This window comes from Dipodomys spectabilis, unplaced genomic scaffold, assembly GCF_019054845.1.
Source record: "Dipodomys spectabilis isolate Male_0828 unplaced genomic scaffold, ASM1905484v1 ptg000173l, whole genome shotgun sequence".
NCBI lineage: Eukaryota > Metazoa > Chordata > Mammalia > Rodentia > Heteromyidae > Dipodomys > Dipodomys spectabilis.
The window spans coordinates 10756958-10778012 of NW_024870850.1; the positions used below are offsets into that span (position 1 = coordinate 10756958).

The 21055-nt window shown below is 57.8% G+C and overlaps 2 protein-coding genes across 4 annotated transcripts; both read right to left on the minus strand.

The window, feature by feature from the left end:
* Positions 1-319: 319 nt before the first annotated feature.
* Positions 320-14585, minus strand: Cdkn2d (cyclin dependent kinase inhibitor 2D). Of its 2 annotated transcripts, XM_042693874.1 has the most exons (3): positions 14580-14585; positions 2948-3118; positions 320-1281 (listed from the first exon to the last, which is right to left on the minus strand). In XM_042693874.1, exons 2-3 carry the CDS (start codon positions 3086-3088, stop codon positions 922-924), a joined length of 501 nt encoding a protein of 166 aa, XP_042549808.1. In that variant the 5' UTR covers positions 3089-3118; positions 14580-14585; the 3' UTR covers positions 320-921. The 2 variants fall into 2 exon arrangements, with proteins under 2 accessions (XP_042549808.1, XP_042549807.1); XM_042693873.1 differs by lacking the exon at positions 14580-14585 and having other exon boundaries at positions 2948-3289.
* Ap1m2 (adaptor related protein complex 1 subunit mu 2) lies at positions 5161-15475 on the minus strand. Of its 2 annotated transcripts, none has more exons than XM_042693870.1 (12): positions 15367-15475; positions 13993-14149; positions 13427-13494; positions 11280-11410; positions 11011-11158; positions 10798-10924; positions 9594-9742; positions 9439-9510; positions 8116-8274; positions 7236-7361; positions 6430-6505; positions 5161-5485 (listed from the first exon to the last, which is right to left on the minus strand). In XM_042693870.1, exons 1-12 carry the CDS (start codon positions 15406-15408, stop codon positions 5463-5465), a joined length of 1278 nt encoding a protein of 425 aa, XP_042549804.1. In that variant the 5' UTR covers positions 15409-15475; the 3' UTR covers positions 5161-5462. The 2 variants fall into 2 exon arrangements, with proteins under 2 accessions (XP_042549804.1, XP_042549805.1); XM_042693871.1 differs by having other exon boundaries at positions 9594-9736; positions 15367-15473.
* Between the last annotated feature and the right edge of the window lie 5580 nt (positions 15476-21055).

Sequence of the window (21055 nt, forward strand, 5' to 3'; positions counted from 1 at the left end):
CGCCCCTTCGGGGAAGGCCGGGGCCGCCGGCCACCCAACCCACCCTCCCCACCCTCCCTCGGGGCTCCCGGCACCCAGCTGACATCTGGGGGCCCTTGCTCCACTCGCGGTTTCCTGCCTCCCTTCCGTTCCGACTGAGCCAACCGCTGCCCCACCCAGCTCACTCAGCCGGGCGCCCGGGGAAGGACCATCGTCCCCCTCCTGCCCTCCCCCCTCCGCCCCCCAGCACCCACGATCGGCGACCCCCCACTGCTCAATTCCCCCCTGCACACGCGGTACCCCCCCATCCCGGATTCACAAATCAGAAGCCAAGCCGGGATCAAACACAAACCTTAATTTAATGGGTAGAAACATTTAAGTTAGCACACACAGGTTTTCCAACAAGCTTAATAAATAGAATCTTTTTTTTTTTGGTCTTTTCATCGCTGTACACGAGACTGGAAAGAGCTTCCCATTCCCACCAACTCTGAAACGAACTCATTGCTACTCCTTTTCTTGATTTCAAAGGCTTCCCCTTCCCAGCCCCCATGCCCGATGCAGGCACACCCACACTTTCCAGACCTTCCTCCACCCCCCCAACCTCCCACCCCCGCCCCAGTACTGCCAGCCAAGGTCACCAGGTTCCAGAGATCCCTGGAGATGGTGACCTCACTGCAGGGCTGGGGCTTTAAATGAGAAACTGAACCGTTCAAGCGGCGGCAGGCTTGTAGGAGCCCCTCTCAATCCAACACACCAAAAGGGGTGCGAAAACCAAAACGAGAAACGTGTTCCCCCCACCCAAAACACACGGCACGCCAGAAATCAACACCAAGAATGCCTCAAATGGCTCCTCCTCTCCCCCTGCAACCCCTCCCCTCCCCACACCTGGGTAGTGTTTCTCCCCTGTCCCCCCCCCATCGCAAAAGGGGTTCGCCCTGGGTGTCACAGTGGGATCACCGTGTGCCTTCGCAGAATGTCCAGCAGGTGCTGCGCCCCTCTCTGCCGGGCCAGCTCGAGGGGGGTGAGGCCTCTGGCGTCCCGGTGATGGAGATCGGACTCCGGCGCCAGGAAGCTGACCACGGCGCTGTGGCCCTCGCGCACGGCCAGATGGATGGGCAGCGCCCCGGTGGCGTCGGGCACGTTGACGTCCGCGCCATGCTCCACCAGGACCTTGAGGGTGTCCAGGAAGCCGGTGCGCGCCGCGTCATGGACGGGACTGGTGCCGGAGGCGTCCTGCACATTGGGGCTGGCGCCTTGCTTCAGAAGTTCTAGGGCGATGGCGGGGCTGCCGAACATCATCACCTGCATGGGAACAAGGAGTCAAGAGGGCTCCCCGTGTGTGTGGGGGGGGTGTCTGGAAAAGGAGTCACTGGAAGAAGTGGCTTCAGCAGAGGTGGAGAGAGTGGGGGACCCCTCTGTCCCTCTGTGGAGGAGGAGGATGTCAGACAGCAAGGTCTCTTGGGAACAGTCACACACCCACACACACACACACACACACACAGCCGGTCACACCTTTCAGAATGCAAGGAAACACTAAAGTAGAAAACAAAACAAAAATCTCAGAACTGTACAGAGCCGTGGCTCAAGTGGTAGAGAGCCAGCATTGACAGAAAAGGCCAAGTGGGAGCTAGGCTCTGAGTTCAGGCCCCAGAATTGTTACAAATAAAGGAGAGAAAGGAGGGGGGGAGAGAGAGAGAGAGAGAGAGGACCCTATGGAAACTTTCAAGGAACTGAACCCACCAACTCTGACCCCCCCAAAAAAAGAGAGAAATCCTCAGGAAATCTTAAAATACCCTTTATGGACCTGCAAACTGCTCCCTCAAAGAACCCGCCAGGCCTCTCAAGGGAGGAAAAGACGTGCAGAGGGTGGAGGGGCTCTGAAACACCCCTCTCCACAGAACCCCCCCAACTACCCCGAATAGGGACCGCATACAATATGGCAGTGTATTTTCAGGGGGGACACCCACAGGTATCAGGAAACCGCCCAGCCCTCAGAAACCAAGACAGACGCCCACCTAGTAATTAGATACCTTTCAGATAACCCCCACACACACACCTTCCTCAGAAAAAAAAAAGAGGGTGTGTGTGTGGGACCTTCCCCGGGGAGGGAAGAATCCTTCCATCCATCCATCCATCCATCCAGAGACTCGGATCTGCACTACAAGCTCTGGGACACCTGAGCTGTCCCCAAGGAACGGGATGAGGGGTGGAGGTGACAAAGAAGCCGAACCCCTCACTCGTGGGCGGGGTGGAAAAACCACCGGGGGAACCGGGATCCCACAGCCCGGGTGGCGGGGCGCTCCCCTCCCCCACCGGCTCCCTAAGGAAGGGGCCCCGGGAGCCTGGCCCGCGCGGGGGGAGGACCTGCCCAGGCCCCCCGGTGGGAGGTGGACCGCAGCGGGGCGCGGGGGGACCTGCCCAGCCCCCCCCCGGTGGGAGGTGGACCGCAGCGGGCGCGGGGGGGACCTGCCCAGGCCCCCCCGGTGGGAGGTGGACCGCAGCGGGCGCGGGGGGGACCTGCCCAGCCCCCCCCGGTGGGAGGTGGACCGCAGCGGGGCGCGGGGGGACCTGCCCAGCCCCCCCCCGGTGGGAGGTGGACCGCAGCGGGGCGCGGGGGGACCTGCCCAGCCCCCCCCCGGTGGGAGGTGGACCGCAGCGGGCGCGGGGGGGACCTGCCCAGCCCCCCCCGGTGGGAGGTGGACCGCAGCGGGCGCGGGGGGGACCTGACCAGGCCCCCCCGGTGGGAGGTGGACCGCAGCGGGCGCGGGGGGGACCTGCCCAGCCCCCCCGGTGGGAGGTGGACCGCAGCGGGCGCGGGGGGACCTGCCCAGGCCCCCCGGTGGGAGGTGGACCGCAGCGGGCGCGGGGGGGACCTGCCCAGGCCCCCCGGTGGGAGGTGGACCGCAGCGGGCGCGGGGGGCGCGCCGGGGGTGGGAAGCGGCCGGGGGCGCTGCGCCCCGGGCCTCACCTGCAGCGCCGTCTGGCCGAAGCGGTTGAGGGCGTCGGGGTGCACCAGCTCGCGGTGCAGCAGGCGGTGGACCTCGTGCAGGTCGCCGCGGGCGGCGGCGCCGCTCAGCCGGTCCCCGGCGCGGACTTCCTCCAGCAGCATGTCGCCCGCCGCGGGTCTGCGAAGATCCCCCTCCTCCCGCCCCGGCGCCACCCCGCGTCAGAGCCAGGTGCGGGGGGGAGGGGAGCCCCCAGACAGCGCCTCTCCCCGGCCTCCGCCGCCGCCAGGCTCCCGAGGCCCGCGATCCCGGTGCGCCAGTCTCGGGGCTCCCCAGGCGACGGACAGGCCGAACCCCACCCCCCGCCCCTACCGCCCCACGCTCCCGCAAGCGGCTCCTCCCTCCTGTCAACCCCAACAGGGGCCGGGAACCAGGCCCAACCCCATCTCCGGTCCGCCCGCAAGGCCCAGCCCGCCGCCCGCCCCTTGGGGGCCGGCGCTCCCCGCAACTCACCCACCCGCCGCCTCCTTCTCCTCCTCCACGGGCGGAGTCGGCTCTGAGTCTGCGCGGCCGCCGCCGCCGCCGCCGCGGCCGCCGCCGGGGGCGGGGCCAGCGCGCCACACGCCACGCCCCCGACAGGCCACGCCCCCGGCACACCGCCTACCCTTTTTTTTCTGTTTTTAACGTAAAGCAGAAGCGTTTTTTTCTTCTTTTTCGGTACTGGGGATCGAACCCAGGACGTTGCCCTTGCTGGGCAAATGCTTTGTCACTGAGATACATCCCAACCTCCTTATTTCTTAATAATAATAATAACTGAAAACCAATGCACAGCGGGCAGGAAATAGCCTGAGGGACTCCACGCTCAGAGGCGGCGCCCAGCGGCAGGGGGCGGAGTCAGGGCGCTCGAGGCCACGCCCCCAAGAGCAGGGGATAGACGCGCACACACACGCACACGCACACGCGCGCGCGCGACTCTTCTCAGGCTAAGTGGTACAAGCATTCGTTCTTTAAAATATTCTTTTAAAAATGGAATGCTATAAAATTCGCACTTAGCGCCATGAGCCATTGCAGGAACTGTGTTAGTTCTGAGACTGCGCCGTCGTGGCGGCGGCGGCCCAGGGGGCGGAGCCAGCGCGCTCTTGGCCACGCCCCTCCGAGCACCGCCCTTTGTTTTCTTACAAACTCGCTACTTTGTTGCCGGAGCCTGGGTCCAAGCCCAGCCCGCGACCGGCCACCGCCCCGCCCACCTGGCCCGCGCGGGCCAATGGACGCGCGTCACTGGGGAAGTTTCAAGAGTCCGCGCAGGCGCTGCGGCTCCTGATTGGTTAGAGCGTGGTGACCGGTGAACCGCGGACTCTGGCGGGGTTTTTTTCAGTTTTCAAACTCCCGGGGCGGGCGGGCGGGCGGGCGGGAAAGAGAGGAGGCTTAACTGACTCGGGAAAAAGGTCAGAGACGGGGTAGAGCGGGCTGCTCCCTGACCCGGCGCGCCCGGGGAGGACGGCAGGCAGGGGTGGATCTTCCGGGCGGGGGTTCTACGCTTCTTTCGCTCCCCCTCCTCATAAAACAAGCCCGAAAAACTTATGCTGAGAGCCTGGGACGCGCTGGAAGCTTTATTCCATACTTGTTCTTTTGCTGTGCTCAAGAGCAACGGCATAATTCAGGCGCTAAGCAGCACAAAATAATAAAACAAGCCTAAAATGAGAAGGGAATCAAAATAACTAAAAAGGCCCGATGGCCGCCACGGGCTGAGCCACCCAGATCCAGATTTTCCCTGGGCCCCGCGGATGGCCGCTGGGCGATGCAAAGGCCCTGTGGTGGGTGTGGGCGAATTGAGGGAATGGGAGCGAAGGCTGGGAAGGGAGATCTTGGTGGGCTGAAGTTATGGCAGATCGAAGTCCAGTGGGCTAGGGCGACTTTTGACTTTTATGATCCAGAGAACCACCTGGAGCGCGCCCAGAGCCGCAGATACACATTTTAGGAGTTCAGTCTCCCCCTGGCGGCCAGGGACGGAACACACTGATGGGACCGAGAAGGCTGGAGATGGGTGTGTGAGGGGAAATGATGGCCCTGCCCGTCCCCCACCCCCATCCCCCGCCCCAATCTCCCGAATTCGTGGTGATGGAGCCTGAAAAACAGACACGTAGTATGTGCTGCCTCCTCTTTAGCCCTTGGGGATGTCCCTGCCACCCCCTCCCAAGTCGCCAGTCAAGACACACACGGGCAGCAGCTGGATTTCTTTTAATGACACTCTAAAAATGCAAGAGGGGGACCCCAGCAGCCCCCCCCTAAGGCAGGTCACTGCAAGAAGGCACCCAGGAGAAGGCTGGAAGCCCCTCCGCTATTTCTTCATATAAAATTTAGGGTAAGGAAACCCGATCGTCCCTCCCGGCCCATGGGTACAGGAAGGGGGGTCAGGCGGGAGCACAGGGACACAGACACACACAGCACGCCCCCTCCCCAACTCCCCCTACCCCCCCCCGAAATCTGCAGCCAGGCTCGGAGAGAGAAAGGCCTGAGAGTCGCCCCTTCCTCTCCCTTCTAGCTTGTTCGAAGTTGATAATCTGCAGGGAAGAAAAATGAGGGACCATCAAAGAATGAAGGGACGAGGGGGGCGTAGAAAGGCCCCCAAATACTAAAATAGGGAGACTAGGGGAGGATGGCCTCCACCAAAAAGGCCTTTAGTCAGTGCTGGTGGCTGACACTTGTAATCCTAGCTCCTCAGGAGGCTGAGAACAGAGGATCATGGGTGGAATCCAGCTGGGGTAGAAAAGTCTGAGAGACAGGCTGGGAAGGTGGCTCAGTGGTAGAGTGCTGGCCTAACATGCAGGAAGCCCTGGGTTCCATTCCTCAGTTCCACACACACAGAAAAAGCCAGAAATGGAGCTGTGGCTCAAGTGGTAGAGTGCTATCCTTGAGCAAAAGCTCAGGGACAGCGCCCAGGGCCTCAGTTCAAGCCCCAGGACTGGCAAAAAAGGGGAAAAAAAGTCTGTGAGATTCTTATCTCCCATTAACAACCAAAATGCTATAAGAGGTGTGGTTCAGGTAGTAGAGAACCAGCCCTGAGGCTCTTCCCCCCCCCAAAAAAAAGCAAGAGCTTGTCACACGATAGGGACAGAAAGGAGGCCCAAAATTCAGGCCCCAGTACCGACACACCGACGCATGCACACACATGCATTGGATGTTGGGCCCTTAACGTGAGGCCATGTGGCTCTCTGAGCTAAAGCACCCCAGATGGAGGATGCTGCATGTGCAAAGGTCCTGTGGCAGTCGTGATATCCTGGAAAATATTTAACAAAGCTCAAGGTGGTGTAACCATGGCTCAAGCTGATTTTGCAAGCAGCAGATGGCATGCTAAGAGTTCAGTCTCTTGTTCCAAACTGACATCCATCTTAGTCACTGACCCCATTTTCAAGATGTATAAACTAAGGGCTGGGGGGGGGGGGGGCGGGGACAGGTATGGGTTACTAGCCCCGAGTCCCTTCTAGCGCATGAAAGGTCGCCTTACCACCGCTCTGGGTGATGTAGCGGACCCAAGGCAGGGCCTGGTAGCCACTTTTCTCGATGATTTTCATGTAGCGGACCTGGAAGGGAAAGGGATTGGTGGGTGGGGAGTAAGAGGTGAACCCAGAAATCCATGTGGCATATTAGGGAACTCTGTGCTGGGGGTTGTGAATGAGGTCACGTGACAGGGAGAGAAAGGGAGTGGTCCAGACCTGGAAGGAAAAAAGAGGCAGCAGAGTGTGGGAAGAAAGACAAAGAGTTTGGAGCCAGGTACCGTGGCTCACGCCTGTCATCCCAGTTTCTCAGGAGGCTGAGATCTGAGGATCGCAGCTCAAAGTCAGCCCGGGCAGGAAAGGCCATGAGACTCTTCTATCCAATGAACCACCAGAAAACCGGAAGTGGTGCTGGGCCTCAAAGCACCAGCCTTGAGTGAAAAAGCTCAGAAACAAGTGCCCAGGCCCTGAGTTCAAGTCCCAGGACTGGCACCCAAAAAAAATCAAAACAATTAAGAGCGACAGACAGACCCAGTTTGGGGACAGGTGGCATGGGCCAAGGGAGCAGCACACATTCTTCAGGTGGGGGGGGAGATGACCTGGGTAGTGGGGGGCTGGTGTGGAGGGGGCCCAGGCCAGGGGGAGAGGAAGAGGGGATCCAGGCTGGCAGGACAAAAGGTCTCAGTGCCCAGGGAGTGGCCAGGGCAAGACCATTTAGGGACATGAGGTCACAAGCCAGGGAAGCCAGGTGACTTGAGCTGAGAGCAGGAGACGGAGAAGCCACGGCGCCCGGGGAAATTCTTCCCGCCACTCTCACCTGGATGCCGGAGACGGTGAAGTAGGGAATCTCAAACTTGACCCCGATGGGGGGCCGGCCCTCCACCTCCTCCTTCTCCACACTGGGGAGGCCAAAGTGGGCCCGCATCAGGTACTCCTTGCCGCCCTGTGGGGGGGGGGAAGGAGGGGGGCATCAGGACCCTTCCCCAGACCATCCTCACAGAGCAGGCTCTGTCCTCAGTCTATCTCATAGATGTGAAAAATCAAGGCTGCCCAGTGTGGTAGCTCCTGCCTGTAATCCCAGCGACTCAGGAACGGGAGGATTGAAGTTCCAAGGCTAGCCCCAGCATCTCAGCCCCATCTCAGCCCTTCAGTGGTGGGCACTGGCCGTCCCTGCCACGCTGGGAGCTAAAGGATCATGATGGCTCGCACCTGTGATCCCAGCCACTCAGGAGGTTTGGGAGCTGAGGATCACGGTTCGAAGCCAGCTGGGGCAGGAAAGTCCCTGAGACTCTGCATGGAGGTGTGGCTCACGGGGTAGAGTGCCACAGTCTCTGAGCACAAAAGCTCAGGGGCAGGGCCCAGGCCCTGAATTCAAGTCCCCGCAACTGCCTCCCATACACACACTAAAAAGGCGCAAAGGCCACAAAGCCTCAGTGTCCCCCTGTGGGACAGTCTAGCCTGACTTCCCCTCCCCTTCCACGCGCATGCGCACGCTGGCGGGTAGCCTGCACACGGCAGCTGGCAGGCCCTTTCCCCCCACTGCACATGCGCAGGCTGGTGAGGTGGCCTCCATGCGCACGCGCACTGCAGCTGGCAGGAGGCCTTTCTCCTCCCCCCCCCCTCCGCCGCGCATGCGCACGCCGGCTCCATGGCCTCCCCATTCAGACCCCCCCCACGCCATGCCACCACTCACTCACCGGGAAGGACTTGATGCTCCAGATGACCACGTTCTTCTCGGGCACGTACTTGGCGCTGCCCACGCTGGTCTTGAAGCGCGGGGAGTCGGCGTCGCTGGGCACGGGCACCGCGATCTCCACGCCGTTGGCCACCGACTGCTTCTTGAACTGCCCCTTGGCCTGCGGAGAGGGCGCGGGTCAACTCTGGCCCTGTCCTCTGTGCATACCGAATGTGGGGTGCTGGGGATGAGCCCAGCTGCACCCCAGCCTCCCCTCACAAGGCCTTGCGTGTGGGTGCGTGTGTGTGCATGTGTGTGCATGTGCATGTATGTGTGTGTGTGTGGGTTCTGGGTCTTGAACTCAGGGCCTAGGCGCTGTCTCTGAGCTTTCTTTGCTCAAGGCTAGAGCTCTACCACAGAGCCACTTCCGGTTTTCTGCTGGTTTATTGGAGATGAGTCTCACAGATTTTCCTGCCCAGGCGGCTTTGAACTTTGATCCTCAGCTCTCAGCCTCCTAAGTAGCTAGGAGGACAGGCGTGAGCCCCCAGCACCTAGTGACCGGAGCTTTTTGCTGAAGGCTGGCGCTCTACTACCTGAGCAACGGCTCAGGAAGTGGTTCTTAAACTACTTCTGACTTTTTCTTGGTGGTTCATTGGAGATGAGTCTCACAGACTTTGCTGCCCAGGCTGGACTTCCAACTGTGATCCTCAGATCTCAGCCTCCTGAGTAGCTAGGATTACAGGTATGAGCCACTAACACTCAGCTTCATTAGTTTGGTTTTTATTTTTATCTTTTTTTGTCTCATTCTGGAGCTGGAACACAGGGCCTGGGCATCCTGGAGCTGGAACACAGGGCCTGGGCGCTGTCCCCGAGCCTCTTCGTGCCTAAGGCTAGTGCTCTACCACGTGAGTCACAGCACCACTTCTGGCTTTTTTCTGAGTGGTTTACTGAAGATAAGAGTATCACGTGCCAGGCACCGGTGGCTCACACCTATAATTCTAGCTACTCAGGAGGCTGAAATCTGAGGATGGCCTGTTCCAAGACAGCCTGGGAAGGAAAGACCTTGAGACTCCTATCTCCAATAAACCACTAGAAAACCGGAAGTGGTGCTGTAGCTCAAGTGGTAGAGCGCTCGCCTTGAGCTGAAGAGCTGAGGGACAGAGCCCGGGCCCAGAGTTCAAGCCCTACCACCACCACCAAAAAAAAAAAAAAGAATATCACAGATGTTCCTGCCCAGGCTGGGCTTGGAACCTTGATCCTCAGATCTCAGCCTCCTGAGTAGTTGGGATTATAAGCATGAGCCACTGGCCCCTAGTTTGATGAGTTAGTAATAACCATCTCTTACCTTGACCATGATTTCCACTCGGCTATGAGAAAACTTTTCAATGACAGATTCAATCCAGATCAGAGGTTTGACCTGCAGATAGGAGGAGAGGGATTCTCATTCTGTCAGATCTGATGCCATCTCCCCTCCCCCTCCCCAGTTTCCCCATGTCTCACCTGTGTGCTGAGGCGGTAGGACATGAGTTCAAAGTCACCATCGGGTGGGATGAAGGAGATGGTGCGGTCATTGTCAAAGCGAGACAGCCGGACGCACTGGTGGAACTTGACATCTTCCAGCTCCACAGACTTATTCTTGCTGCCTGAAACTCGGAGGCCACCACGCAGAGTGACCCTGGGCACTGGGCCAGGGACTTCCACATCTGCTTTTCCCCAGCCCCGCCCCCTCATCAGACCATAGGAGAGATGATGAGACCCCAGAGAGTTTGGGGCTCCCGCTGGCAATCAATGTGTCTCTTCCCACTAGAATGTTGAGGTGCCTGGTAGGACATGCCTGTAATCCCAGCACTTGGGTGTAGAAACAGGAGGATCAGAAGTTTGACAAAAACAGAGATCAGAGCCAGGTGCTGGTGGCTCATGCCTGTAATCCTAGCTTCTCAGGAGGCTGGAGACAGAGGTTCTTTTTTTTTTTTTTTGGTCTGTCATGGGGTTTGAACTCTGGGCCTGGGTGCTGTCCCTCAGCTCCTCAGCTCAAGGCAAGCGCTCTACCACTTGAGCCACAGGGCCACTTCTGGCTTTTTCGTGGTTCATTGGAGATAGGAGTCTCCTAGACTTTCCTGCCCTGCTGGCTTTGAGCTGTGATCCTCAGATCTCAGCCTTCTGAGTACCTGGGATTACAGGCGTGAGCCACCACACCCTCCCCCACCCGCCCCCATGAGAAAGAGGTTCTTAAAACCAAAGCAGAACCTAGAACACACCAACACCAGATGCTCAATAATAAACTGACACACTGCAGTACAGCCTTGACCAGCAGGTGGGGCTTTTGCACTTGCCAGAACAGGTTGCGATCTTTTTTTGGTGCCCATTCTGAGGCTTGAACCCAGGGCCCAGGCTCTGTCCCTGAGCTTTTTTGCTCAAGGCTGGCACTCTTCTTCTTGAACTACACCTCCGATTTCCACATGGTGATGATTCATTGGACATAAGAGTCTCCCAGACTTTCCTGGGAGGCTGGCTTTGAACCATGCTCCTAGATCTCAGCCTCCTGAGTAGCTGGGATGACAGGCGTGAGCCACCACCATCTGGCGGCACTTTCTTGTGTGTGTGTTCGGGAGGGGGCGGGGAGGAGAAGGGAGGTGTCCCCACACACCAGCAGAATTCTCTGGCTCCCTTGTGTACCCCCCCCAGGAGGTCCCCTAAATCTTACGGCCAGTGAGCTCAAAGAGCACGCGGTCATTGAGACCCAGCCGCAGCTCGGGCATTCCAGACAGAAACACCTTCAGCTTGATGGTCCCCACAATCTCGCTCAGCAGGACACTGCCGTTGGCATTGACCTGTGGGTGGACCCGGGAGGGGCAGAGTCACGTGACCTCCCCCCCCACACACACCACAGGCCACGCGGAGGGGGAAGGGCGCTCACCAGCAGGTTGACAGACTCAATGACATCGATGAAGACCTCGTTCTTCTTGTACTTGATGCCTTCCGAGCGCCAGGACACGGCGTTCGTGACCGTGGGAGGCACTCGGGACTTGCCCGTCTCCAGCTTGTTGCTCTGCTGGGTGATATACCTGGCCAGACAGCACTGGAGACTGAGTGTCTAGACTTAGGTGATGTGGGTGGGTAGGCCAGTGGGAGGGCCACTCCCATTGGGGGGAAGGGGGGGTCTCCCCCCATTTCCGCTCAACTCACTCCTGCAGGATCTTGCTGTCCGTGGTCTGGGGGTACCCGAAGTCCATGAGCTCATCCAGCAGCTCGTAGACGATCACGAAGTTGTCCCGAATGCTCTCCTCCTCCAGCTCCTTGAAATACTCGCAGAAGACCTGGGGGTCCCCCAGAAACAGCGGCTCACGGCTGCCGTCCCCGCTCGGCCATCCACGCACCAAGCAAGCAGGAGGACGGCAGTGATGGAGTAAGCAAGCCCACGGGGAAGGTCTGTCCTCACAAGCTAATGAAAATGGCCTGGGTGCCGCGCTGGTGGCTCACGCCTGTAATCCCAGCTTACTCAGGAGGTTGAGGTCTGAGGATCATGGTTCAAAGCCAGCCCAGCCAGGAAAATCTAAGAGGCTTTTTTCTTTTTTTCACTCCTGTGGCTTGAACTCTGGGCCTGGGCACTGTCCTTCAGCTCTTCAGCTCAAGGCGAGCGCTCTACCACTTGAGCCACAGCGCCACTTCCGGTTTTCTGGTGGTTCATTGGAGATAAGAGTCTCATGGACTTTCCTGCCTAGGCTGGCTTTCAACCGAGATCCTCAGATCTCAGTCTCCTGAGTAGCTAGGATCATAGGTGTGAGCCACCAGCACCCAGCTAAGTCTGTGAGACTCTTTTTTTTTTTTGGGGGGGGGGGTGGTCCGGTCCTGGGGCCTGAACTGTGGGCCTGGGCGCTGTCCCTCAGCTCTTCAGCTCAAGGCTAGTGCTCTACCACTTGAGCCACAGCGCCACTTCCGACTTTTTTCCCCTGCTTATGTGGTGCTGAGGAATCGAACCCAAGGCCTCAAGCATGCAAGGCAAGCGCTCTACCACTGAGCCACCTTCCCAGACCAGTCTATGAGACTCTTATCTCCATTGAACCACCAGAAGACTAGAAGTGGTGCTGTGGCTCAAAGTGGTACACAATGCTAGTCTTGAGCAAAAAGAGCTCAGGGACAGCACCCAGACCCGAAGTTTAAGCCCAACTGACAAAATTAAATTAAATTAAAAAAAAAAGGGAAGTCTGCAATATGGAACCAAAGTGATCCAACAAGCTGAGGAAAGAAAGAAAACACAACCGGCACAGGGCTACAGGTGCAGGGAGCGGGGAAGATCAGTGGAAGTTGGAATTCAAGCCTTTAGGTTGGTGTGATGGTGCACACCTGTAATCCCAGCAAACAAGAGATAAAGGTAGGAAGATCAAGAGTTCTAGGCCAGCCGGGCACTGGTGGCTCACGCCTGTAATCCTAGCTACTCAGGAGGCTGAGATCTGAGGATCGCGGTTCAAAGCCAGCCCGGGCAGGAGAGACCATGAGACTCTTATCTCCAATAAACCACCAGAAAACCAGAAGTGGCGCTGTGGCTCAAGTGGTAGAGCGCTCGCCTTGAGCTGAAGAGCTGAGGGACAGCGCCCAGGCCCAGAGTTCAAGCCTCACGACTGACCAAAAAAATAAATAAATAAAATAAACAAAAAACTGGTAAATTGGAGATAAGAGCCTCATGGACTTTCCTGTCTGGGCTGGCTTCAAACCTGGATCCTCAGCTCTCAGCCTCCTCAGAATCGAGGCTGACAGCCCTGAGCCACTGGCACCTGACTGTAGGAATGATCAAAACCAGTTTCTCCAGTTTCTCAACAGAAAGAGGAGCAGTGATTTCTTTGTTTTTCTTGCTGGGCATGGGGGCTGACCTCTGGGCCTGGGCGCTGCCCCTCAGCTCTTCAGCTCAAGGCCGGCACTCTACCCCTTGAACCACAACGCCACTTCCGGCTTAGTCTGCTTATGTGGTGCTGAGGAATGGAACCCAGGGCCTCATGCATGCAAGGCAAGCGCTCTACCACTGAGCCACCTTCCCAGCCCTGAGCAGTGATTTCTTAGAGGTCCACACAGCCAAGACGGGGAGCTGCAGGGTTGGATCCCAAGTCTTCTTGGCTCAGATTGGTGCTCACACGCTGTCTCAGGGATCCCCCGGTGCTCTTGCCCAAAGGGAAAAATGACATTTAAAGCAGCAGATGAGAGAGGAGAAATGAAGATTCCCAGGCACATGCTCATAAGGAACGATCAGGGTGGATAGCTTGGGAAAGAGGGCTTCTGAAAGAGGTGGGCACAACAGATAGACAGACAGGGCAGCCGGCCAATGAGAATCCAGGACTTACCTCCACAGTCTTGTAGAGGAAGGAGTAGACCAAGGAGGCATTGGCGTTCTTCAGCGTGGTGGCCACCACTGGGGGTGAGGGGGAGCAGGAGGTGAAGGAAAAGTGGGGTCTCCCCTGGAAGGCACACTGCAGGCCTCCATTCTGAGCACCAGCGGCTCATGCCTGCAATTCCAGTTACTCAAAAGGCTGAGATCTGAGGATCACAGTTCAAAGCCACCCCAGGCAGGAAAGTCTGTGAGACGCTTATCTCCAATGAACCAGCAAAAAGCTGCAAGTGGAGCTGTGGCGTAAATGGTAGAGCACCAACCTTGAGCACCTACAAGTCTCAGGGACAGTGCACAAGTCCTGAGTCCCAACCCCAGGACTGGCACCCACAAACAAAACAGAACCCTGAGCCTCTGCTTTGTCCCCTGCCACCTTCCCCATCTTTACCCACAATCCCCTCCATGCACACACCCTGAGGCACAGCCCAGGTGCTGTGCAAATTTTGTCCTTAGCCCACCCTCTCTGATCCCTGGGCCTCCAAGATCGCCCTCCCCAGACTCCAGACCCCTTGGGCTGGATACAGTAGAGGTTGCTGTGTTTGATCCACAGGAAGTGCACGCGGCCGTGGCTGAGCAGCGGGGTGAGGGCGCCCTCCTCCTCTCTCTGCATGAGCAGCGGCATGAAGCGCTCGATCTCACTCATCGGGACATCTCCTTTGTAGTTCCTGCTGATCAGGGGCTGCGAGGCGGGCAGAGAGGAGGGGGAACCCACTCATCGCCCTGGGAACTCTGAGGATCTAGCTGAGCAGCTCGGACAAAAGCTCTAGCACGGCCTGCCTCAGTTTCCCCACTGGTGCATAAGCATGATATACACAGCACAGACATCTGATCCTCACTGAGCCCAGTTCCTCCTCTCTACAACACAGGGGGATGTTTAGGATTGGGGTGGGGGGGGGTGGGCAGTGCAGCTCAGGGGGTACTTGATATGTTCCATCTCAAACCCCTCCCCCACAGATCAATCGATCAACCGATCGATCGATCACACTGGACTTTGCTAAAAGGGGTTAACTGTCCTGTGAGTTGGATGCTACGGTCACATCTATTTTTCCTGAGTGGAGGGTTCATGGCTGCAGCCTACGCTGGTCAGAGGCAATCCAACCCAATCCAACCCAATCCAACCCGTGCTGACTCAAAGTACCAAGCTGGGGAGATTGGCTTGCTTGCTTGATTGATTGACTGCTTGCTTGCTTGTGGAGCTTTAACTCAGGTTCCGAGTGCTGTCCCTGAGCTTTTGTGCCCAAGGCTAGTGATCTACCACTTGAGCCACAGCTCCACTTCCAGCTTTTTGCTGGTGCACTGGAAATAAAGCGTTTCGCAGACTTTCCTGCCTGGGCTGGCATGAAACCCCGATTCTCAGATCTCAGCCTCTTGAGTAGCTGGGATTACAGGTGTGAGCCACCGGCCTCTGAGGGGGCCTTCTGAACAAGGCCCCCCAAGGCGCTATGTGGCCAGGCTGGTCCTGATCTCCTGGGCTCAGGATCTTGCTTCAGCCTCCATAGCTGGCACACAGGTGCTGTCCAACAGCGCCTTCCACCCGCTTATTACCACCATCAGGACGCAGCCAAGCACTTGCACCAGCCTGGTCACCAGCCCAACTTCAAAGGCACAAAGGGGAGTGGCGTGGGGGGGAGTGGCCATCCCGAAAGCCCTGGCCCCTTCATGAGACGCCTCTGGTGGTTTACATCCTGACCAAGCTGCACACGGAGTGTCACTTTCCTTACACAGGGGAAACTGAGGCTCATGCCCCAGGCCCAGGATTTGCGACTGCTGGAGGCTGGATTCCACTCGCCCCTCCCCCAGGGGGGCTCCCCAAGGGCTGCTGGGGGGGATGGGGGTCCCCTGGATGGCGGGGAGCGCGGCCTCACCGGCCCGGCCTCGGCCCTCACCCGGCCTCACCTTGCCCTTGACGTCCAAGATGAAGACGGCCGAGGCCGACATGGTGGCGGGTGGAGGACCGGGAGGCGGGGACGGAGCGGCTCCGCTTCCTCCTTCCTGCGGAAGCGCCCGCGCCCAGGTGAGCCCAGGTGAGGGCTTCTTAAAGGGGAGGCCGCCAGGTGAGAGGCGCGGTCGGCCGACGCGAAGGTGGAGGCGCCGGCGGGAGGGGCGCGGCTGGGGCCGGGCAGCCGCGCTGGCCCTGATGTTGTTCCAGGCCAGCTGCTGCGGGCGTGTGAGCGTGTGTGTGCATGTGTGCGTGTGTGTGTGCGTGTGCGTGCGTGCGTGTGTGCATGTGTGCGCGTGTGTGTGTGTGCGTGCGTGTGTGCATGTGCGCGTGCGCGCGTGAGTGTTGCATGCGTGTGTATGTGCGTGTGTGCATGTGTGCGTGCGTGTGTATGTGAGTGTGTGCATGTGTGCACGCGTGTGCGCGTGCGTGCGTGTGCGCGTGTGTGCGTGCGTGCGTGTGTGGTGTGCGTGCGTGTGCGTGCGTGTGCGCGTGTGTGTGCGTGTGTGTGCATGTGTGCGCGTGTGTGTGCGTGCGTGCGTGCATGTGTGCGCGTGTGTGTGTGCGTGCGTGTGTGCATGTGCGCGTGCGCGCGCGCGTGTTGCATGCGTGTGTATGTGCGTGTGCGTGTGTGCGTGCGTGTGTGTGTGAGTGTGTGCATGTGTGCATGCGTGTGTGCGTGCGTCGTGTGCGCGTGCGTGCGTGTGTGCGTGCGTGCGTGTGTGGTGTGCGTGCGTGTGTGTGCGTGTGTGCGTGTGTGTGTGTGTGTGTGCGTGCGTGTGTGTGTGTGGTGGGTCGTTGGAGATCAGAGTCTCATGCGCCCGGCTTTTACTATCCTAGGACAGGCCCAGCGCTGGGGTGCAGCTGAGTGGTGGAACGCATGCGGGAGTACTGGGTTCCATAAAGAGCACAAAAGGAGGAGGAGGAAGAGGAGGAAAGTTTTTGTGGCTGTTTTGTCGGTCCTGGGGCTTGAACTCTGGGCCTGGGCGCTGTCCCTCAGCTCTTCAGCTCAAGGCTGAGCGCTCTACCACTTGAGCCACAGTGCCACTTCCAGTTTTGAGTCGTTTATTGGAGATAAGAGTCTTACAGGGCTGGGAAGGTGGCTCAGTGGTAGAGCGCTTGCCTTGCATGCATAAAGCCCTGGGTTCGATTCCTCAGCACCACATAAGCAAAAAGAAAAAAGCCGGAAGTGGCGCTGTGGCTCAAGTGGTAGAGCGCTAGCCTTGAGCTGAAGAGCTGAGGGACAGCGCCCAGGCCCAGAGCTCAGGCCCCACGACCGGACCCCCCCCCCCAAAAAAAAAATAGAGTCTTACAGTCTTTCCTGCTCAGGCTGGCTTTGAACCGAGATCCTCTGATCCTAGCCTCCTGAGTACCTAGGATGACAAGCGTGAACCACGGGCGGCCAGCACATGCGGGTTTTGATGGTACTGGGGAGTTTGAACTCAGGGCCTGGTGCTCGCTGGGCAGGCAAGCTGCAACTGGAGCCACGCCCCTAGTGCTGGAGCCACGCCCCTGAGGCAGCCACGCCCCTAGTGCTGGAGCCACGCCCCCTGAAGCAGCCACACCCCTAGTGCTGGAGCTACGCCCCTTGCAGCCACGCCCCTAGTGCTGGAGTCACGCCTCCTACCCCTGAAATCGTGCCTCTAGCAGAGCCACGCTCCCTGGCGCTGGAATTTATGCCCATCGCTGAGGCCACGCCCCATTTCTGGGGACCACGCCTCCTACCGCTGGATTTCTTGCCCCCCTAGCAACACAGCCACGCCCCTACCTTTGTAACTGTGCCCAGCACTGTAGCCACGCCCCTGGAGTTGGAGCCACGCCCCCTACTGCTCGAATCACACCGCTAGCACTGGAACTGTGCCCACCACTGTAGCCACGCCCATAGTGCTGAAGCCCCGCCCCCGTGCTGGAGGCCCGCCCCAAGCGGGTGCTGGGTTGGAATCCCAACTCCACCCTGCCACTGGTGGGCAGGCTAGGGCTGAGGAGCGCACAGCCGGTGACTGACACAGCGCAGACTTCAGAACACCTGCTACTGCATTCCCCCTCCTACACTTACACTTGCACGCATGCGCCCTGTGCTCCAGCTCCCGGCGGGGAACGGCGCCCTGGCTTCTGTGACTTTCTAAGGTGTTTACTGCAGGGCAGTTGAGGAAAAGATAGGAAACCTCAACCTCACCCCACGGGCTACATGCTTTGGGGGGGGGGGGGAGGGAGGAAGAGGGTGGCGAATGGGACAGGGCCTCCAAGTGCCTCCCAGAGGCCCATGGTCTCCTCCAGCACAGCTGCACCCCTTTATCAGCCCTGGAGGGGGCCATTTCGGGGTGGGGGGAGAAATCAGAAAGACCCGCTATCCCTCATTTATAAGAATTCATCAACTGAGCGCCTGTGGCTGGCATGAGCTGTCATCCCAGCTACTCAGGAGCTGAGATCTGAGGATCAGGGTTCAAAGCCAGCCTGGGCAGGAACGTCCTGAAGAAGCGATGCTGTGGCTCAAGTGGTAGAGCACTGGCCTTTAGCAAAAAGAAACTCAGAAAGGCACCCAGGCCCTGAGTTTAAGCCCTTCAACCGACAAACAAACATCATCATGAGGCACAGATCCTTTTTTCTTCTTCTTCTTCTCTCCTCCTCCTCCTCCTCCTCCTCCTCCTTCTTCTTCTTCTTCGCCTGTCCTGGGGCTTGAACTCAGGGCCTGGGCACTGTCCCTGAGGTTCTTTTGCTCAAGGCAAGCACTCTACCACTTGAGCACAGCACCACGTCTGGTTTTTCCTGTGTCTGTGGTGCCAAGGAATGGAACCCAGGGCTTCATGCATGCTAGCCAAGCACTCTACCACTGAGCCACCTTCCCCTCCGCCCAAATTCTTACCATATCACTTATCTAAGAGGAAGCAGAACCCAGAGAGGTCAAGCCACTTGCTCAAGACCACACAGACAGGAGGCTGAGGAGGCTGAATTTGAATCTGTGCTCTGGAATTGAAAAGCCCAATCCAAATACATGGTACTTGGTTTTGTGTTTTTGTTTGGTGTATGTGTGTGTGTATGTGTGTGCACGCTGGTACTAGGGCTTGAACTCACAACCTGGGTGTTGATCCTTAGCTTTCTTTTTGGATCCGGTTGTGGGACTTGAACTCTGGGCCTGCGCGCTGTCCCTCAGCTCTTCAGCTCAAGGCTAATGCTCTACCACTTGAGCCACAGCGCCACTTCCAGCTTTTTTCTTGTTGCTTATGTGGTGCTGAGGAATTTAACTCAGGGCCTCATGCATGCAAGGCAAGCGCTCTACCACTGAGCCACCTCCCCAGTCCCGATCCTTAGCCTTTTTGTACAAGGCTGGTGCTCTACCACTTGAGCCATACCTCCATTTCCAGCTTTATTTTTGTGGTTTATTTAGAAATTAAAGCCTCTTGGGACTTTTCTGTGCAGGCTGGCTGAACTTTAGTCCTCAGATTTAGGCCTCCTAAATTGCTAGGATTACAGGATTGAGTCACCAGCATCTGCTTTTGGACATGAATGTTTGACCTTCCTATTTCTGCATCCCAAGTAGCTGAGATTACAGGCATGCACCACCACACTTGGTTTAACCTCAGGTTGAGAGGGCGTGCATTCTACACAGAACTATACAGAACTCTGAAGGGCTCCCAGCCCCAGAATATTTTAAATGAGAAAAGGCTGACACTGCTTAGAGAGGGTCAGTGAATTTCACAAAATCACTCAGCCAGAGGGGCTGGGAAGGTGGCTCAGTGGCAGAGTGCTTGCCTAGCATGCATGAAGCCTCAGTAACACATACACAGGAAAAGCCAGAAGTGGTGCTGTGGCTCAAGTGGTAGAGTGCCAGCCTTGAGTGAAGAAGAAGAAGAAGAAGAAGAAGAAGAAGAAGAAGAAGAAGAAGAAGAAGAAGAAGAAGAAGAAGAAGAAGAAGAAGAAGAAGAAGAAGAAGAAGAAGAAGAAGAAGAGGAGGAGGAGGAGGCGGGGCTGGGAAGGTGGCTCAGTGGTAGAGCGCTTGCCTTGCATGCCTAAGGCCCTGGGTTTGATTCCTCAGCACCACATGAGCAAAAAGAAAAAAAGCTGGAAGTGGCACTGTGGCTCAAGTGGTAGAGCTCTAGCCTTGAGCTGAAGAGCTGAGGGACAGCGCCCAGGCCCAGAGTTCAGGCCCCACAACTGGACCCAAAAGAAGAAGAAGAAGAAGAAGAAGAAGGAGAAGGAGAAGGAGAAGGAGAAGAAGAAGAAGAAGGAAGCAGCAGCAACTCAGGGACAGTGTTGAGGCCTGAGTTCAGTCCTCAGAACTGGCAAAAATCAATCAATCAGTCAATCAAAATAAAACAATAAAACCACTCAGCCAGAAGAGGCCGAGGTAGAGAAGTCCAGCGCCAGGATTTATCCTTCATCTGCCCACTAGGGGGCGGGCGCCACATTGCTACCATTTTCCTGCTCCCGCGCTGGTTGTGAGGCTCAGCCTAGGCGAGACTGAGTCGTGGAACAATCGCCTCTCCTGAGGCCTTCACACGGTTTGAGGCAGTAAACAGAACCCCCAAAAGCCCTGGGCCCAGCGCCCTGGAATCTGAAACTCTAGGCTTGCTTGAAAAATTCATGAGCCCCAAAGTTTCACTTGAGGTCAAGAGAACAGAGGAAACTCTGTGTCTGGATTCTCTCCCGGGCCGCCCCGCCCCGCTCCCGGCTGGAACCACCCCCCGCTCCGCCAGTTCAGCCGCAGAGGCCGGTCCTCCCTCCACAGGCCGTTCCCGCCTTGCTCAAGGACGATCTCCCCCACGCTCACACCCGCCCTGGCTCCCTATAGACCTGGAGCCCTCCCATCTGAACGTGTAGATCCTTCCAGACTGCGACCACACGGTGCCACTTGAACCCTGTGCCCCAAACTGCATGACTCTCCTGCTGCCCATTCCTCTCTCTCTCATTCCTGGCATGTGACACCTCGTTTCTAATTTCTCCTCTTCAGACTCAGTTTCTCTTAGCCTCTTGGGACTCTGGGCTTGGGCACTGTCCCTGAGCTGATTCTTCTTTTTCTTTTTTTCCTGTCGGTCGTGATGCTTGAACTGTGGGCCTGGGCGCTGGCCATCAGCTCTTCAGTTCAAGGCTAGTGCCCTACTACTTGAGCCACAGCACCCTTTCCAGCTTTTTCGGCTTCTGTGGCACTGAGGAATCGAACCCAGGACCTCATGCATGCAAGGCAGGCACTGTACCGCTGAGCCACCTTTGCATGTCTTCTTGGGACTAGGACCCAGGGCCTCAGACAAGTGCCTACTGCCTTGAGTCACACTCCTCGCCCTTCCCGTGGTCCTCCAGTGAACTGCGCGTGGCTGGCATGTCCTGGTTCAAATTGTGAAGTAAGAGCAAGAAAGGGCAAAAGTCAAGTTCACATGCTTTCAACTCCCCCACGAAACCGCAGTTCCCTGTTCTGTCACCCGATGTCTCTCCCTGGCAGCCACTGCCGCTGACAGCCGCCATTAGTGGATGAACCAAGCTTGTTCTAATGCTTCAGAGGAAAAAAAGGATCTGCTCTATTTTTTTTTTTTTTGCCAGTCGTAGGGGCTTGAAATCAGGGCTGGGCACTGTTCCTGAGTTTCTTTTGTTCAAAGCTAGCACTCTACCACTTGAACCACAGTACCATTTCTGGCCTTTTCTGCTTATAACCAA